The sequence below is a fragment of the Homarus americanus genome, unplaced genomic scaffold (assembly GCF_018991925.1).
Source record: "Homarus americanus isolate GMGI-L3 unplaced genomic scaffold, GMGI_Hamer_2.0 scaffold36188, whole genome shotgun sequence".
Taxonomy (NCBI): Eukaryota; Metazoa; Arthropoda; class Malacostraca; order Decapoda; family Nephropidae; genus Homarus; species Homarus americanus.
The window spans coordinates 1,502,619-1,517,442 of NW_024718183.1; the positions used below are offsets into that span (position 1 = coordinate 1,502,619).

At 44.1% G+C, this 14,824-nt stretch overlaps 1 protein-coding gene across 2 annotated transcripts in view; it reads right to left on the minus strand.

Moving 5' to 3' along the window:
• LOC121859240 (uronyl 2-sulfotransferase-like) overlaps positions 1-12,826 on the minus strand; it is a gene marked incomplete at its 5' end in the record, with an annotated part of 50,527 nt that extends 37,701 nt beyond the window's left edge. For both annotated transcript variants that reach the window (XM_042355978.1, XM_042355977.1), the window contains 1 exon segment: positions 12,666-12,826. In XM_042355978.1, the coding sequence (XP_042211912.1) occupies positions 12,666-12,826 (161 nt within the window).
• Positions 12,827-14,824: the final 1,998 nt, after the last annotated feature.

Sequence of the window (14,824 nt, forward strand, 5' to 3'; positions counted from 1 at the left end):
CTGCAAAATACAGTGTACTTAGCAAATGCTGCAGCTTCTGAGAATGTGGGTGGAGCGGGTTTATTACTAAGAGCAGAGACGTTACCGAGAACAAATTCTGGCTTGAATGTCATGTACACTAATACTGACACGTTCCTTGATAAGAGAGAGGAGTTTGAAACACTACTAAGAGTACACCAACCAGATATTGTAGGAGTTGTAGAACTGTTGTACAAGAACAGGAGAATCGACCCAGAGGAATGTGAGTTCAGTATTGCTGGATATGACTCATTTACGAACCTAACTCAAGAATCCTGCAGGAGGGGTGTGGTTATCTACGCTAGGCAAGACCTTAGAGCCAGCCAGGCGAGGGTACAGGGAGAGGATGTTTTTGAAGAGTCCAAGTGGTGTAAAATTAAATTAAAGGGAGGGGACTTACTTATCGTCGGGTGTATCTACAGATCCCCAAACTGTGGCCCACTAAATCAAAGGAACTTAAGAACCTTAATAAACAATGCGGCGATGCTCAACCCCAGCCACCTCCTTATCATGGGGGACTTTAACTATGGCGACATCGACTGGAGAAACGAGTCCACCCCGAATGACTTGAATAATCCTGCTACTCTTTTTGTAGAAACTCTGAGAGATAATTTTCTGTTCCAACATGTGAGAGACCCGACACATTACAGAGGGGAGCAAACACCCAAGCCACTTGACCTCATCATAACAAACGAGGAGGGTATGGTGGCCAAACTGGAACATCTTGCCCCAGTTGGTACCAGTCACCATACAGTGTTGTCATTCAGATTTAACTGTTACCTAGTTCAAGATAAGGCCAGGCCAAGGTGCAAATATTACAAGGGAAATTACAATGGGATGAGGGAAGAGATGAGGGGTATCAACTGGCCTGACTTACTAAGGTACAAGAACGCAGACACTACGCTGAATATCATAACTAGTAAAATGACCCATTTGATCGATAAATATATACCCAAGACCAAACCCAGTGCTTCTAGGAATACGAGGGGATCACTACACATGAACCATGCGGCGGTCGACAAAATTAAGAAGAAAACCCAGAAATTCAAGACGTGGGTTGGGTCAAACGATGAGCAAGACAGGAGGATGTATGCAAGAGCCAGAAACCAAGCAAAGTCGGAGTGTAGAAGGGCTGAAAAGGAGTTCCAGAGGCTGGTTGCACGCGAGGTCAAGTCGAACCCAAAGGCGTTTTACCGCTATGCAAAGTCGAAATTGAAAACGCGAGTAGGAGTATCAGACCTGAGGCTTGAAGATGGTAGTTACGCAGATTCTGACCAGGATAAAGCTGAGGCATTGAACAGCTTCTTTTCCTCAGTGTTCACAAGAGAGGATGCAATTAACCTTCCTGCGTTTGAGGACAGACGGTTCGACACAGCACTGACCCACATTGTGTTCACAGAAGAGGGTATTAGAAATAAACTGTCCAGGCTAAAGGTCCATAAGAGTCCCGGACCTGACATGGTGCATCCTAGAGTGCTAAGAGAGCTGTGCAACGAGCTTGCAGAGCCCCTGAAGATTCTGTTTTGTAAATGCCTGGATGAACAAATGGTCCCCAGTGAATGGAAAGTGGCTTATGTGAGTCCTATCTTCAAGAAGGGCGATAGTCACTCCACGAACAACTATAGACCGGTGAGCCTGACCAGCATAATATGTAAAGTACTTGAGAGTATTATCAGAGATGCCGCGATGGAACATCTACTACGAAACAACCTTGTAAAAGATTGCCAACACGGTTTTATGCCGGGGCGCTCTTGCTTAACACAATTGCTCAAGGTATTGGATATTTGGACCCATATTCTAGAACGGGGTGGTAATATCGACAATATTTACCTAGATTTTGCCAAGGCTTTCGACAGTGTACCCCACGAAAGGCTGAAAATCAAACTGGAAGGGTACGGAATTCGGGGAAATGTCCTAGCGTGGATAGAAGACTTTCTACATGACCGCAAGCAATGTGTGGTGATTAATGGCACGAAATCGTCATCTGTACCTGTAACAAGTGGGGTACCGCAGGGTAGTGTATTGGGCCCGCTGTTGTTTGTTTGTTTCATAAATAACATGCCTGACGTTGTACACTCCTCCATACAAATGTTTGCCGATGATGGCAAGTTATTTCGGGAAATTAAGAACCAAGCGGACTGTGAAGAGCTGCAGAAGGACCTTTGTGGGCTCCAGGAATGGTCGAAGAAATGGCTGCTGAGATTCAATGTCACAAAGTGTAAGAGGATGCACCTGGGGTGTACCAACGGTAAGGAGGCGTATCATATGTCCCAACGGGATGAAGAAAATGCACTAGTTGAGACTGTGTGTGAGAAGGACCTAGGTGTGTATGTTGACAATGAGCTGAAGTTCTCGGGCCATTGTGAGAGTAAGGTAAATCAGGCAAATAAATTATTGGGTCTTATAAGAAGGTCGTTCAGATATCTAGACGGTCCGTCCCTCGTGACGATCTTCAGGAGTGAAGTGCTTCCCCATCTGGAGTACTGTCACCCCATCTGGTCCCCGAGATATGCTAGGGACTGTCAGTTGGTGGAAAATGTTCAAAGGAGGGCCAACAAACTGGTGCCTGCACTTCGGCACCTCAGCTACCCTGAGAGATTGGAGCGCCTGAACTTGCCTAGCTTATACTACAGACGGGCAAGGGGGGACCTAGTTGAGGTGTATAAGCATCTCAGGGGGCACTACTCAGTTGAGTGTCCTTACTTGGAGCTGGCGGACGCTCGCCCCACAAGGGGTCACAGCTCAAGATTGAAGAAGCCGCAAGTCCAGAAAACCGTGAGGGCAAACTTTTTCGGAGTGAGGGTTGTAAACTCTTGGAACAATCTACCAGAGAGTGTTGTGACGGCACCGAGTGTGAGCTCTTTCAAGAGAAGACTTGACCAACACTGGAGCGGGTTCAGGTACATTCAGGAGCCGGTGCATGCCCAGTATTTGCCAACAGTGCGTGACAGAGACGTGACCGATCGCCCGGGCGGCTAGCGAGCCGATCTTTTGGTGAAGAATATAAATGAAAAGAGACGTGACCGATCGCCCAAGCGGCTAACAAGCCGATCAGTGGCGAAGAGGATAAAAGTAAAGTAAAAAAAGTAATTCAGAATTAAGGTATGTAACTATAAGGCATAAAGTCACAATACTGTACCTAAGAAAGTGCATGTGTGGGGGCCAGAATAAAGACATGGTGATTTGTAAACATTGGCACCCATAGGCCTAGTTGGCGGGAGAGGCAGGGACTTACCCTCAGTCACTCCCAGAATCTTATATGAACAGGTCAGCACCGGCTAGTGTTATGCCAGGAGTACTTAAAGAGGTATCTCTAGAGTTTTATATACATCCTATAGCCTTGCCTAATGATATTATTAATATAATAAGTTAATTAATAGGTTTTGCAATGTTGTGTGTTAATAGAAAGGCACATGAGACCAGTAAACACATATGTTTACATCTCAGTCACTCCCAAAATCTTATAAGAACAGGCGTACGCACCTGTGTAGGCGTGAGGGTGAACGGTGATGACCACTTACTAATGTTGTTCACGAAATGTCTGATTTATGAAGAGTAACTAAGTAAATAGTACTTGATATTAGAGTGAACAACTACAGCAATATACAATACCCCTGTAAGTAGCTAAAACAGCAACGGGCAGGTTGGGTCGGGTCGTGTTGCGTCTCTGTAACAAAGCGTGTTCGGCATTCAGGCCTTCGATGTTGAGCGGCAGGAATTGGACAGTGATTACATATGATCAGCAAGATCTTCTTAGTGATGTGAAAGTGTAAATCGATGTAGGGCTCTTAAAGCTAGACGCGAGGCCTATAACCACAAAATCACTGCCATATGACAAAGCTTTTATTTTTTTTTTTAAGGAGTTGTGGTCACGGCTGTGATAAAGGCCAACCAGAGAGTGTAGTACTGTGATTTTAGGTAAATCAGTTCATAGTGTCATCAGTGACTGCAGAAGAGACTGTAAATAACTTAAAGTGAATACACATTGGCAATCAAGCTGGTAAGGACAACTGCCAGCCTATTCGTGTCATAGGTGCCACAGAGACTTTAAATTTTATTTTGTTTGTGTGCTTTCTCAAGGACTGAAACTGTGCCTACAATACACCATTCACAGGGAGATACAGTGTACGCAGTCGCAGACGACAACTCTATAGGCAACAGAGAGTAGCTAAGTACTTTTTCTTTCTTTATTTTTTTGACATAGGTGTAGATTTATACACAGTCTGCCCCCCCCCCCCACAACAACAACAACCATGAGTTTGATATGTGATTACTGCAGGGAGACGTCGGATATGGAGGATACAGGCCTGACTAATGCAACATTTAGGAAGTTACTAACTGCCGTAAAGCATGATGGCTGTTGCTGGTATTGCCCTGGCTGCATAGTCAATGTGAATGAAGAGATTGCAAGCCATAAGGGAACGAGTTCTCTAGGGACGAAAATAGATGAAGCTGGAGCCCTGCTGGTTGACAAACTGGAGCAAGTTGGGAAAGAGATCCTTGCTAAGACTGAGGAAGTAGCTGATAGAATGGAGGTGGTTGCTAAGAGGAGTTATGCTGACATATTAGCAGGGACACGGGAGGGGCGGAGAGTAATACAGGATCAGAACAGGTTCTACAACAGCTTGGGACATTGAACAAGTGTGTCGAAGAAATGAAAATTAACGGACCTACTGTTAGGGGAGAGGAGGAACACCAGGAACGCCTCCAGCGCAGGAACAATGTAATAGTTTTTGGAGTCCCAGAGAGCCAGGCGGGGGAAACTGTGAGTAAGGTAACACACGATAAGATACAGTTTAAAAATAATTGTACAGAGGTTCTGAAGATTCCATCAACCCCTCAGGATGTGAGGAGACTGGGACAAAAGCAGGGGGATAAGCCTCGCCCCCTCAGGATCACACTAGCGAGTGAGGAAGAGAAATGGCTGGTTATTCGGCAGGCAAAAAACTTAGCAAGGAGCGGGGCATCTCAGAGTGTATTCATTCACCCAGATCGCACGGTAATGCAGAGGGAACAGTGTCATGGTCACGTTGGCTGCTGATCTATTTAACTAATGATTCTTATTAAACTTCACGACCGCAAAATATGAGTGAGTTAGCGACCCCTGAGAAGACGTGTTTTTCCCCATAGACGCTACACTTGTGTTTCCCTCCCAGTGTCCCAAGACAGTTATCAATGCGTTGTTTATTCCACTTTCTCCTGGGAAGCTCAATCTTGAATTAGTCTGCTTATATCAACTCAAGTAATTCGCCAGACCTTTATCAACTGAGGGTCATCTTTGAATGAGTAACAGTTAGTTTGTTTGTGATTATTGTCATTGCGTGAGTAGCGATCACTGGCAACTCAGGGATATATATACGCGTGCATCGCGCAGAGAAGACCAAGACATTTCCTCCACACAAGAAAACAACACACACAATCAAGCCGACCAAGCACTGAGAATCCATGTCCCAACCCAACACGCACCTGACGCTTGACCTGACGCTAGCCTGACTCTGTCCTGCCGCCTCCTGGCCGCGTCCGGGCGAGTTGCTGCTGCCTCCAACTTATACTCCCTCACGCAAGCGGTGTTTAGCCACTGCACCTATTCTCTCCTCCTAAAATTCACTTCAATCCTCCCTTTATTCTTCCCCTGAACCTCCTTCCCCCCTGTTACTTGCATTTCATGTTCATGTTCATGGGAGAGCGTCCCCTGACGCCGCCCCAACGTTTGTTCCAGGTATGTTTATGTGTAGCCATTCAGTTTAATTCAGTCAATTGTAGTGAATATCAGTGTTCAGCAGTGTTCATGCTTTAACAGTTGAATTGTCATTCACCCAGTGTAAGAAGTACTATAACGTAAATATGTCTGTCGTCTAGACAAGAGATTTGTTTGTGTGTTCATGCTTCCCAGTCCATCCCCTGACGCCGCCCCAACGTTTGTTCCAGATCCCATTGTGATTCTTGCATCGTTCAACAACTGCCCTGGATGTAGTAGATACCCAGCAGAGACCATATATGAGACGATGGCACGGATGCGGCCTGATTAAGGTGCTCCACTGCCTCGTTGGGCCAGACCCCAGACTCGCCATGTGTCTGGCTACCCCACACAATAACAACGGTCGTGAATCTCAGTGTTCTACCCTGGGACCCACCCTGGAAGTATATGTCCACAGAGAGTGTTGTAACATGTAGGTAAGGGATAATTAGTTGGAAATAATTATCCTATGTTGGGTAGTGGACCCAGGTATCTGCTGATGTCATTATTAACGTGTATGTTGAGTAAGGTCTTGTAACTGTACTGAGAAGTACCACTTGGATGTTGAGTAAAGTAATCTACAATGAGTGCCATGTACTATGTATTGTGAGTAGGGCCAAGGAACTGGTCCTGCTCTGCTATGTAATGTAACACCAGTAAGGTTGTGTGCATTAAGAGTGTAAGATCTGAGTAATTACTGTTGAGTAAAGAAATAAGAAAATAAGTAAATAAGAAAATAAGTAGTTTAGGTGTATTCATTTCTCCCACAGTATTTTACCTTTATTTCCGTCCAAGTGACTTGATACCAGAATTATCATATCCATGTGCCTAGACCCTCGACCATGCTACCAAAGAATGACCATGCTACCAAAAGAATGACCATGCTACCAAAAGAATGACCATGCTACCAAAAGAATAGGTGACAGAACTGAGTAAGAGTAAGAACTAAGATAAGAGAAGTAAGTAAGATGAGGGTGGTGTAGGTGATGGAAACACGCGCCCTCACAACAGCACAAGAAGCTCCTGCAGGACTTGAAGCAGAAGAGGGAGGCGTCAAGGAAGAACGGGGACGTGGTGGAGGGGGGACCCTCACCCCGCACCAGCTCCGCCTACCGGACAGGAGGAGGCGAGCGCCGTGTAAACAATGACATTTCTAACCACACCCTGCAAAATACAGTGTACTTAGAAATGCTGCAGCTTCTGAGAATGGGGGACGGGGGTTACTACTAAGAGCAGAGACGTTACCGAGCACAAATTCTGGCTTGAATGTCATGTACACTAATACTGACACGTTTCTCGATAAGAAAGAGGAGTTTGAAACACTACTAAGAGTACACCAACCAGATATTGTAGGTGTTGTAGAACTGTTGTACAAGAACAGGAGAATCGACCCAGAGGAATGTGAGTTCAGAATTGCTGGATATGACTCATTTACGAACCTTTCTCAAGAAACTTGCAAGAGGGGTGTGGTTATCTATGCTAGGCAAGACCTTAGAGCCAGCCAGGCGAGGGTACAGGGAGAGGATGTTTTTGAAGAGTCCAAGTGGTGTAAAATTAAATTAAAGGGAGGGGACTTACTTATTGTCGGGTGTATCTACAGATCCCCAAACTGTGGCCCACTAAATCAAAGGAACTTAAGAATCTTAATAAACAATGCGGCAATGCCTAACCCTAGCCACCTCCTTATCCTGGGGGACTTCAACTATGGCGACATCGACTGGAGAAACGAGTTCACCCCGTATGACTTGAATAACCATGCTACTCTTTTTATAGAAACTCTGAGAGATAATTTTCTGTTCCAACATGTTAGAGACCCGACACATTACAGAGGGGAGCAAACACCCAAGCCACTTGACCTCATCATAACAAACGAGGAGGGTATGGTGGCCAAACTGGAACATCTTGCCCCAGTTGGCACCAGTCACCATATAGTGTTGTCATTCAGATTTAACTGTTACCTAGTTCAGGATAAGGCCAGGCCAAGGTGTAAATATTACAAGGGAAATTACAATAGGATGAGGAAAGAGATGAGGGGTATCAACTGGCCTGTCTCATTAAGGTACAAGAACGCAGACACTACGCTGAATATTATAACTAGTAAAGTGACCCATTTGATCGATAAATATATACCCAAAACCAAACCCAGTGCTTCTAGGAATACGAGGGGATCCCTACACATAAACCATGCGGCGGTCGACAAAATTAAAAAGAAAACCCAGAAATTCAAGACGTGGGTTGGGTCAAACGATGAGCAAGGCAGGAGAATGCATGGAAGAGCCATAAACCAAGCAAAAATAGAGTGTAGGAGGGCTAAAAAGGAGTTCCAGAGGCTGGTTGCAAGCGAGGGCAAGTCAAACCCAAAGGCGTTTTACCGCTATGCAAAGTCGAAATTGAAAACGCGAGTAGGAGTATCAGACCTGAGGCTGGTGGATGGTAGTTACGCAGATTTTGACCAGGATAAAGCTGAGGCATTGAACAGCTTCTTTTCCTCGGTGTTCACAAGAGAGGATGCAACTAAACTTCCTGTGTTTAAGGACAGACGGTTTGACACAGCACTGACCCACATTGTGTTCACAGAAGAGGGTATTAGAAATAAACTGTCCAGGCTAAAGATCCATAAGAGTCCCGGCCATGACATGGTACATCCAAGAATGCTAAGAGAGTTGTGCAACGAGCTAGCCGAGCCCCTGAAGATTCTGTTTTGTAAATGCCTGGATGAACAAATGGTCCCCAGTGAATGGAAAGTGGCTTATGTGAGTCCTATCTTCAAGAAGGGCGATCGTTACTCCACGAACAACTATAGACCGTTGAGCCTGACCAGCATAATATGTAAAGTACTTGAGAGTATTATCAGAGATGCCGCAATGGAACATCTACTACCAAACAACCTTGTAAAGGATTGCCAACAAGGTTTTATGCCGGGGCACTCCTGATTAACACAACTGCTCAAGGTATTGGATATTTGGACCCATAATCTGGAACGGGGTGGTAATATCGACAATATTTACCAAGATTTTGCCAAGGCTTTCTACAGTGTACCCCATGAAAGGCTGAAAATCAAACTGTGAAGAGCTGCAGAAGGAACTCTGTGGGCTCCAGGAATGGTCGAAGAAATGGCTGCTGAGATTCAATGTCACGAAGTGTAAGAGGATGCACCTGGGGCGTACCAACGGTAAGGAGGCGTATCATATGTCCCAACGGGATGAAGAAACTGTACTAGTTGAGACTGAATGTGAGAAGGACCTAGGTATGTATGTTGACAATGAGCTGAAGTTCTCGGGCCATTGCGAAAAGAAGGTAAACCAGGCAAATAAATTATTGGGTCTTATAAGACGGTCGTTCAGATATCTAGATGGTCCGTCCCTCGTAACGATCTTCAAGAGTGAAGTGCTTCCCCATCTGAAGTACTGTCACCCTGTCTGGTCCCCAAGATATGCTAGGGACTGTCAGTTGGTGGAAAATGTTCAAAGGAGGGCCACCAGACGGGTGCCTCAACTTCGGCACCTCAGCTACCCTGAGCGATTGGAGCGCCTGAACTTGCCTAGCTTATACTACAGACGGGCAAGGGGGGACCTAGTTGAGGTGTATAAGCATCTCAGGGAGCACTACTCAGTCGAGTGTCCTTACTTGGAGCTGGCGGACGCTCGCCCAGCAAGGGGTCACAGCTCAAGATTGGAGAAGCCGCAAGTCCTGAAAACTGTGAGGGCAAAATTTTTCGGAGTGAGGGTTGTAAAGTCTTGGAACAATCTACCAGAGAGTGTTGTGACGGCACCGAGTGTGAGCTCTTTCAAGACAAGATTTGACCAACACTGGAGCGGGTTCAGGCGGGTTCAGGTACATTCAGAAGCCGGTGCATGCCCAGTACTTGCCAACAGTGCGTGACAGAGACGTGACCGATCGCCCGGGCGGCTAGCGAGCCGATCTTTTGGTGAAGAAGATAAATGAAAAGGAAAAGTAATCAGAGACGTGACCGATCGCCCAAGCGGCTAACGAGCCGACAGTGGCGAAGAGGATAAAACATATCAGTCTACATAGGATCTGCCAGGTTACTGATATGCAAATTGCATTGGTATAACACCAAAATATGGTTTCAAATCAACAGAGTTAGAGACAAATGAACCACCGTCCACCTCTAGTAAAATATTTGTGGTTGTAAGTTTCAGTGTGGCACCAGTTGTTTCATGGAGCCTGGCCCAGTGTGATAATGTGAGTTCGCTCATCCCCGATAATTTCTAGCCTATTCGATCCCGTTGATACTTGGCATGTCATTGGTATCCATTTATGACACCCACTCCGAGTCATGTAATAATATGATCTGAAGCCTCGGGGGATTCACATCACTGGAAAACGTATATACAGTATTCATTCATGCTCAATGGTCGCCGATATAGAATTACCAACCATTCAGAAACAGGTCGAGTAACATTACTCGGAAAGCCTCGACTCACATCGACCCCACAGCTAATGATACTTTTGAGGGGACTGTACAATACACAGTTAAATACTGTACTGTAGTTGACAATAAAATTATTTCTATGGCAGGCTTATTTACCTATCTACTACTGGTACATGTACAGTACTTATGTTTGCTGTTTCATTATCCTTGATACTGTATTGTGTTCCTTGACTTTTCATTTAACTGAAAGATAATCAAAACTGTAGATATTACTGCACAGTATATCAGTACATTACTTTACAGTGCAGTATACAGGGGCGGATCCAGGAATATCAATGGGGGGGTGTCAAGAAGTTGTGGGTGGGGAACATGGCAAGCAAAGCGAGCCCATCCAGACTTTTTTTTTTTTTAAGTCTGATCAATATCATGGGCCTTTTGAGGCCATTTTGAAGCCATGTGCACTTGACATAAGGAGATATTTTAAGGTCAATAGTAATGACTTTTTTACTATACAAAAGAATACAGTGCATTGTTTTAAATTGTCTGTATATACTGTACTGTGCATATTATAAATATACAGTGCAAGTATGTACTGTGCAAGTATGTACTGTATATACCAGGGGCGGATCCATGGGTCCTGGGGGACCAGACCCCCCACCCCTTCATCAGAAAATTGCAATAATTTTTCTTTAAAGTAGTATTGCAATTTTCTGATGAAGGGGGGGGGGGAGTGTGGACCCCCAGGACCCATGGATCCGCCCCTGGTATATACAGTACATACTTGCACTGTATCTTTATAGTATGGACAATATATACAGACAATTTAAAACAATGTACTGTATTCTTTTGCAAAGTGAAAAAAATGTGTAAAGAGATCAACTGAAACTTGAAACCCCAGCATACTGTTTTTTGCACGATGATTAAATACTGTACCATGATGCTAAATTAACCTAACTTCTAACTTCTTCTAACACCCTAACAAACATCACAGTTTCCCAATCTCCGGTTTCCTCATGTATTAACACTGGATAGAGTGCTCAAATGGCAAGTAAGCTGATAAGTTGTGAAAATTATATAAAAAAAGTCCCCCAGGTAGTGCTAGGGTGTTTAATAATCAGGTAAAATAAATTGGGGTGTCAAATCTCCAGGCGATACATAGAAACCCATAACCAAAATTAGTGCATGGCTAAAAATAACATTCATTCAGTAGATTTACATGGGAAGCAAGTTTAATATACATGTTATAGATTCAGGAGGGGATTGAACTGAATATACCCTCATGACCAATTCCTTCATTCCAGACATTACACTACACCAGAACCAGTTTAATATAGCATCCCACCTTATTAGGTACTACCATATGTAGCATTTGCTAAACCATGATGCCAAATTGGAAACAAAAATACTATGAATACCTAGGAGAACATTGGAAAATTTGGTAAAGGTGGAGGAGGCGGTTAGCATCAGAAGGACTTAGTGGAAATGTACCAAATTTTCAGGATACATTATGTTGTTTGGATGATACTGAACCAGATCTAACCTTACCTAAGCTCATCAATCTTCCTAACCTGTGCATTGTCATACAGTCTATATTTTCTTACTATCATTCAAACAACATCTCTAGAAAAAAATTATTAATTCAATTTAATATAAATCATAATAAAGAGCCAATCATATTGACGTATTTCAAATCATTCCGCACACTCTGCTGGCTTCCCAATCGACGCCTATGCTCATTGTATGCTTATGAGCCATTCAGTCTGGGTGGCTGCTCTCATGTCCACCAAAAATGTAAAATTACACCGTATCACAGTAAGTTCCTTCTGTTTAATATGCTGGGGGTTTGGGCGGCGGAGCCCCATGGCTAGGAAGTTAAGCAGAGTTAGGTAGATTTCTTTGATTGGTTGGTAAGGTCTTCTAACAATGCTTCTGCCACTTGTTTTTCTTATCAACTAAGATTAAGTTAGGCTTAATTTAGAAATAACTATTTTTTAACACATTTGCACAAACTACGAGTGTCCACTATAAAACACAATTAAATTGTGGTGGGTTTTAAAATCGTGTTCTATGAAAAATCAGCGGCTGGTCAGTCATCAATAATTAATAATATTTTTTTTTATCTCTTTTCCTATATAAATAGAAATATGAAACTCCATGTGCGACCTAAAATGAATCTTTACCATGTTTGCAGTGTTTATACCCCGTTATTTCCCTCTTCTTTCATGCCCTGCCCACTAACAAGTAATTTATTATCGAAGGGTAGGTTACAAAGAAAAAAAGAAGAAAAAATACTACAATGCTGCCATTTTTATTTTATTAGTCAGTAAAATCCAAACAACATCTACAAATTTGGTGCAATTCCATAAAGTCCTTCTGGTCCTAACCATTTCCACCACCTTTACCCTTAGTAGCTGTCAACTAAGAACACAAGGCTACAAAGAGAGCTATTAATCTCTTTTTTCAGTAAACACCTCGAGCCTCTGAAATCTGTAACTCAAACACCAACACACCCACCTTGAGACCATCTTTTCTACAGGGTCCCTAATGAGGTTCAGGTAGATAGGCATTTTGAGGCCCAGGGAAGTGAAGTTGGTGAAGTACACATGACGGTCAAAACTCACATGTAGCTCTGATGTCTCTTGAATCTTCTCTCCTACCTCTGCTGCCAGGTCCAGCTACATGTACACAGAAGAAAGAAGTGACATGGATGTAAGACCAATAAAGCACCATTCCATTGACTTGTGTTCAATCTATAATTTGTCTTTTAAAATAAGATTACTCTTATACCATACTCATATTAAATCATACCCCTTCATTTTTTCCTGAAATATTGTTACTCTTAGACACAATATGGATGTGCATCTGTCATTATGCTACCATATAGATTTTGTAATCATTCATACACCTCATCCCTTTATCATTCATTACTTATACATATTAGTGCTTGCACACAGACACTTCAGTTACCAAGACAGACTAAATTGTTCATAATTGCTGAGTTTATACTACAGTGCATAAGTACAAGGGCAATTTAATATACGATAAGTTTATGAGCACATTGAGTCATTTGTATATCTGGAGTTAGTGGATAGCTGCCCCACTAAAGGTCAGAGCCTCAGGTTAAAGGAGTTATTAGTGCAGAAAACTGTCAGAACAAACTTGTTTGGAGTAAGGATTGTGAACTCTTGGAATAATCTGCCAGATAATGTTGTGACAGCACCGAGTGTGAGCTCCTTTATGTCCAGACTTGACCAACACTGGCACATGTTCTGGTTACACTGAAGAGCCCATACATGCCTAGTTTTTTCCAACAGTTTTTACCAGACAATTGATCAACCACCTGGCTCGTTAGTAAGCTGACAAATGGCAAAAGGAATAAAGCTAAGAAACCATCTCTATTCATTAGCATGTACTGTACTGTAATGTACTGTTAGCCCTCAGTCTTTACATCATTCCATCTGTCACATGAATTCTATTGGTCATTATTACTAATATTTCATGTACTATCGTGCACAAAAGTCGTGTCCACTACCCAGCCACAGTGAGGTTTTGAATAGCCTTGAGTCTGAAGTTTCGAAACAGCTGGGGGAAATGCTATGGTCGGCCAACAGATGTCGCCCACTGTAGTGTGTGGGGAGGGGGGGGGATAGAGGAGGTGGGGGTTAGTCTAGTAACAGGCTGTGTGTAGGTGGAGCATAACATCATGAATTCCTCAATCACTGATAACAATAAGAATGTCATGAAGATAGTTAATATTATTAAGCATGGTGAGAGATGTGTAACGGGTAAATAAAAGCACTACAACGACCATATCTCTACCGTTCACGGCTACGACGGTGAGACTGATGCGCACACCAGTAATTAATTCTCCGTGACTACCAGTAATGGTAGTGTAAGATTGTACCATCGTACGATATGTTTTCCCATGTTGAGATGGTGGCTTGTCTTTGGCAGCGCCCGGTTGCCAGTCACCAGCTGACGCTGTTAGAATAAAGTCTACAAAGAGCATGGTCTATGACTCCAACCTCTCACATGGCGCAGTGAGTACGATATGTCGGGGCCCGACACGCCATTACAGCCCTGACAAGAACGCTGACATGGCCCCTACACGTCCACGATTCTCGACGCCCTCAAGGGGACGCCAGGGCTTCTCTACACCGGCGGGGAACACCACGTGCGCCCAGCAGCAGGCCATGAGTGCATTGATGGCTCAGATGGCGTCTCTAGTTGCTGGCGGTGGTCATGCTTCTATGCCGGTCATGAAGCCCTCAGCAGCTGTCGCACCAGAGAAGTGTGAGGCAGAAATGCCAGCAGCTGCGTTTAGGACATGGAGGCGGTCCATGGAGTCATGGGTGCTGTTGAACCGGTGGTCACAACTGGTGGCCACACTCCACATTCGCCTGAACTGCATCCCTGCACTCCAAAGGGTGATTGACTCGAGATACCCCAGCGGTCAGTGGGAGCAGCTCTCGCCCAAAAAAGCCCTGGACGCCATCAGTGGAATGGTTCTTCAATCTTCAAACCAAGCTGTGAAATGGAACGAGTTTTTCAACAGCAAACAAGGTGAAGAGGAGCCCATGAAAAGGTATTTTCAAGGATGCTTCGCAGAGGCAGTGGAGTGTGAATTTAAATGTCCCACCTGTGATAACGACCTCTCTGAGTACATGCTATTA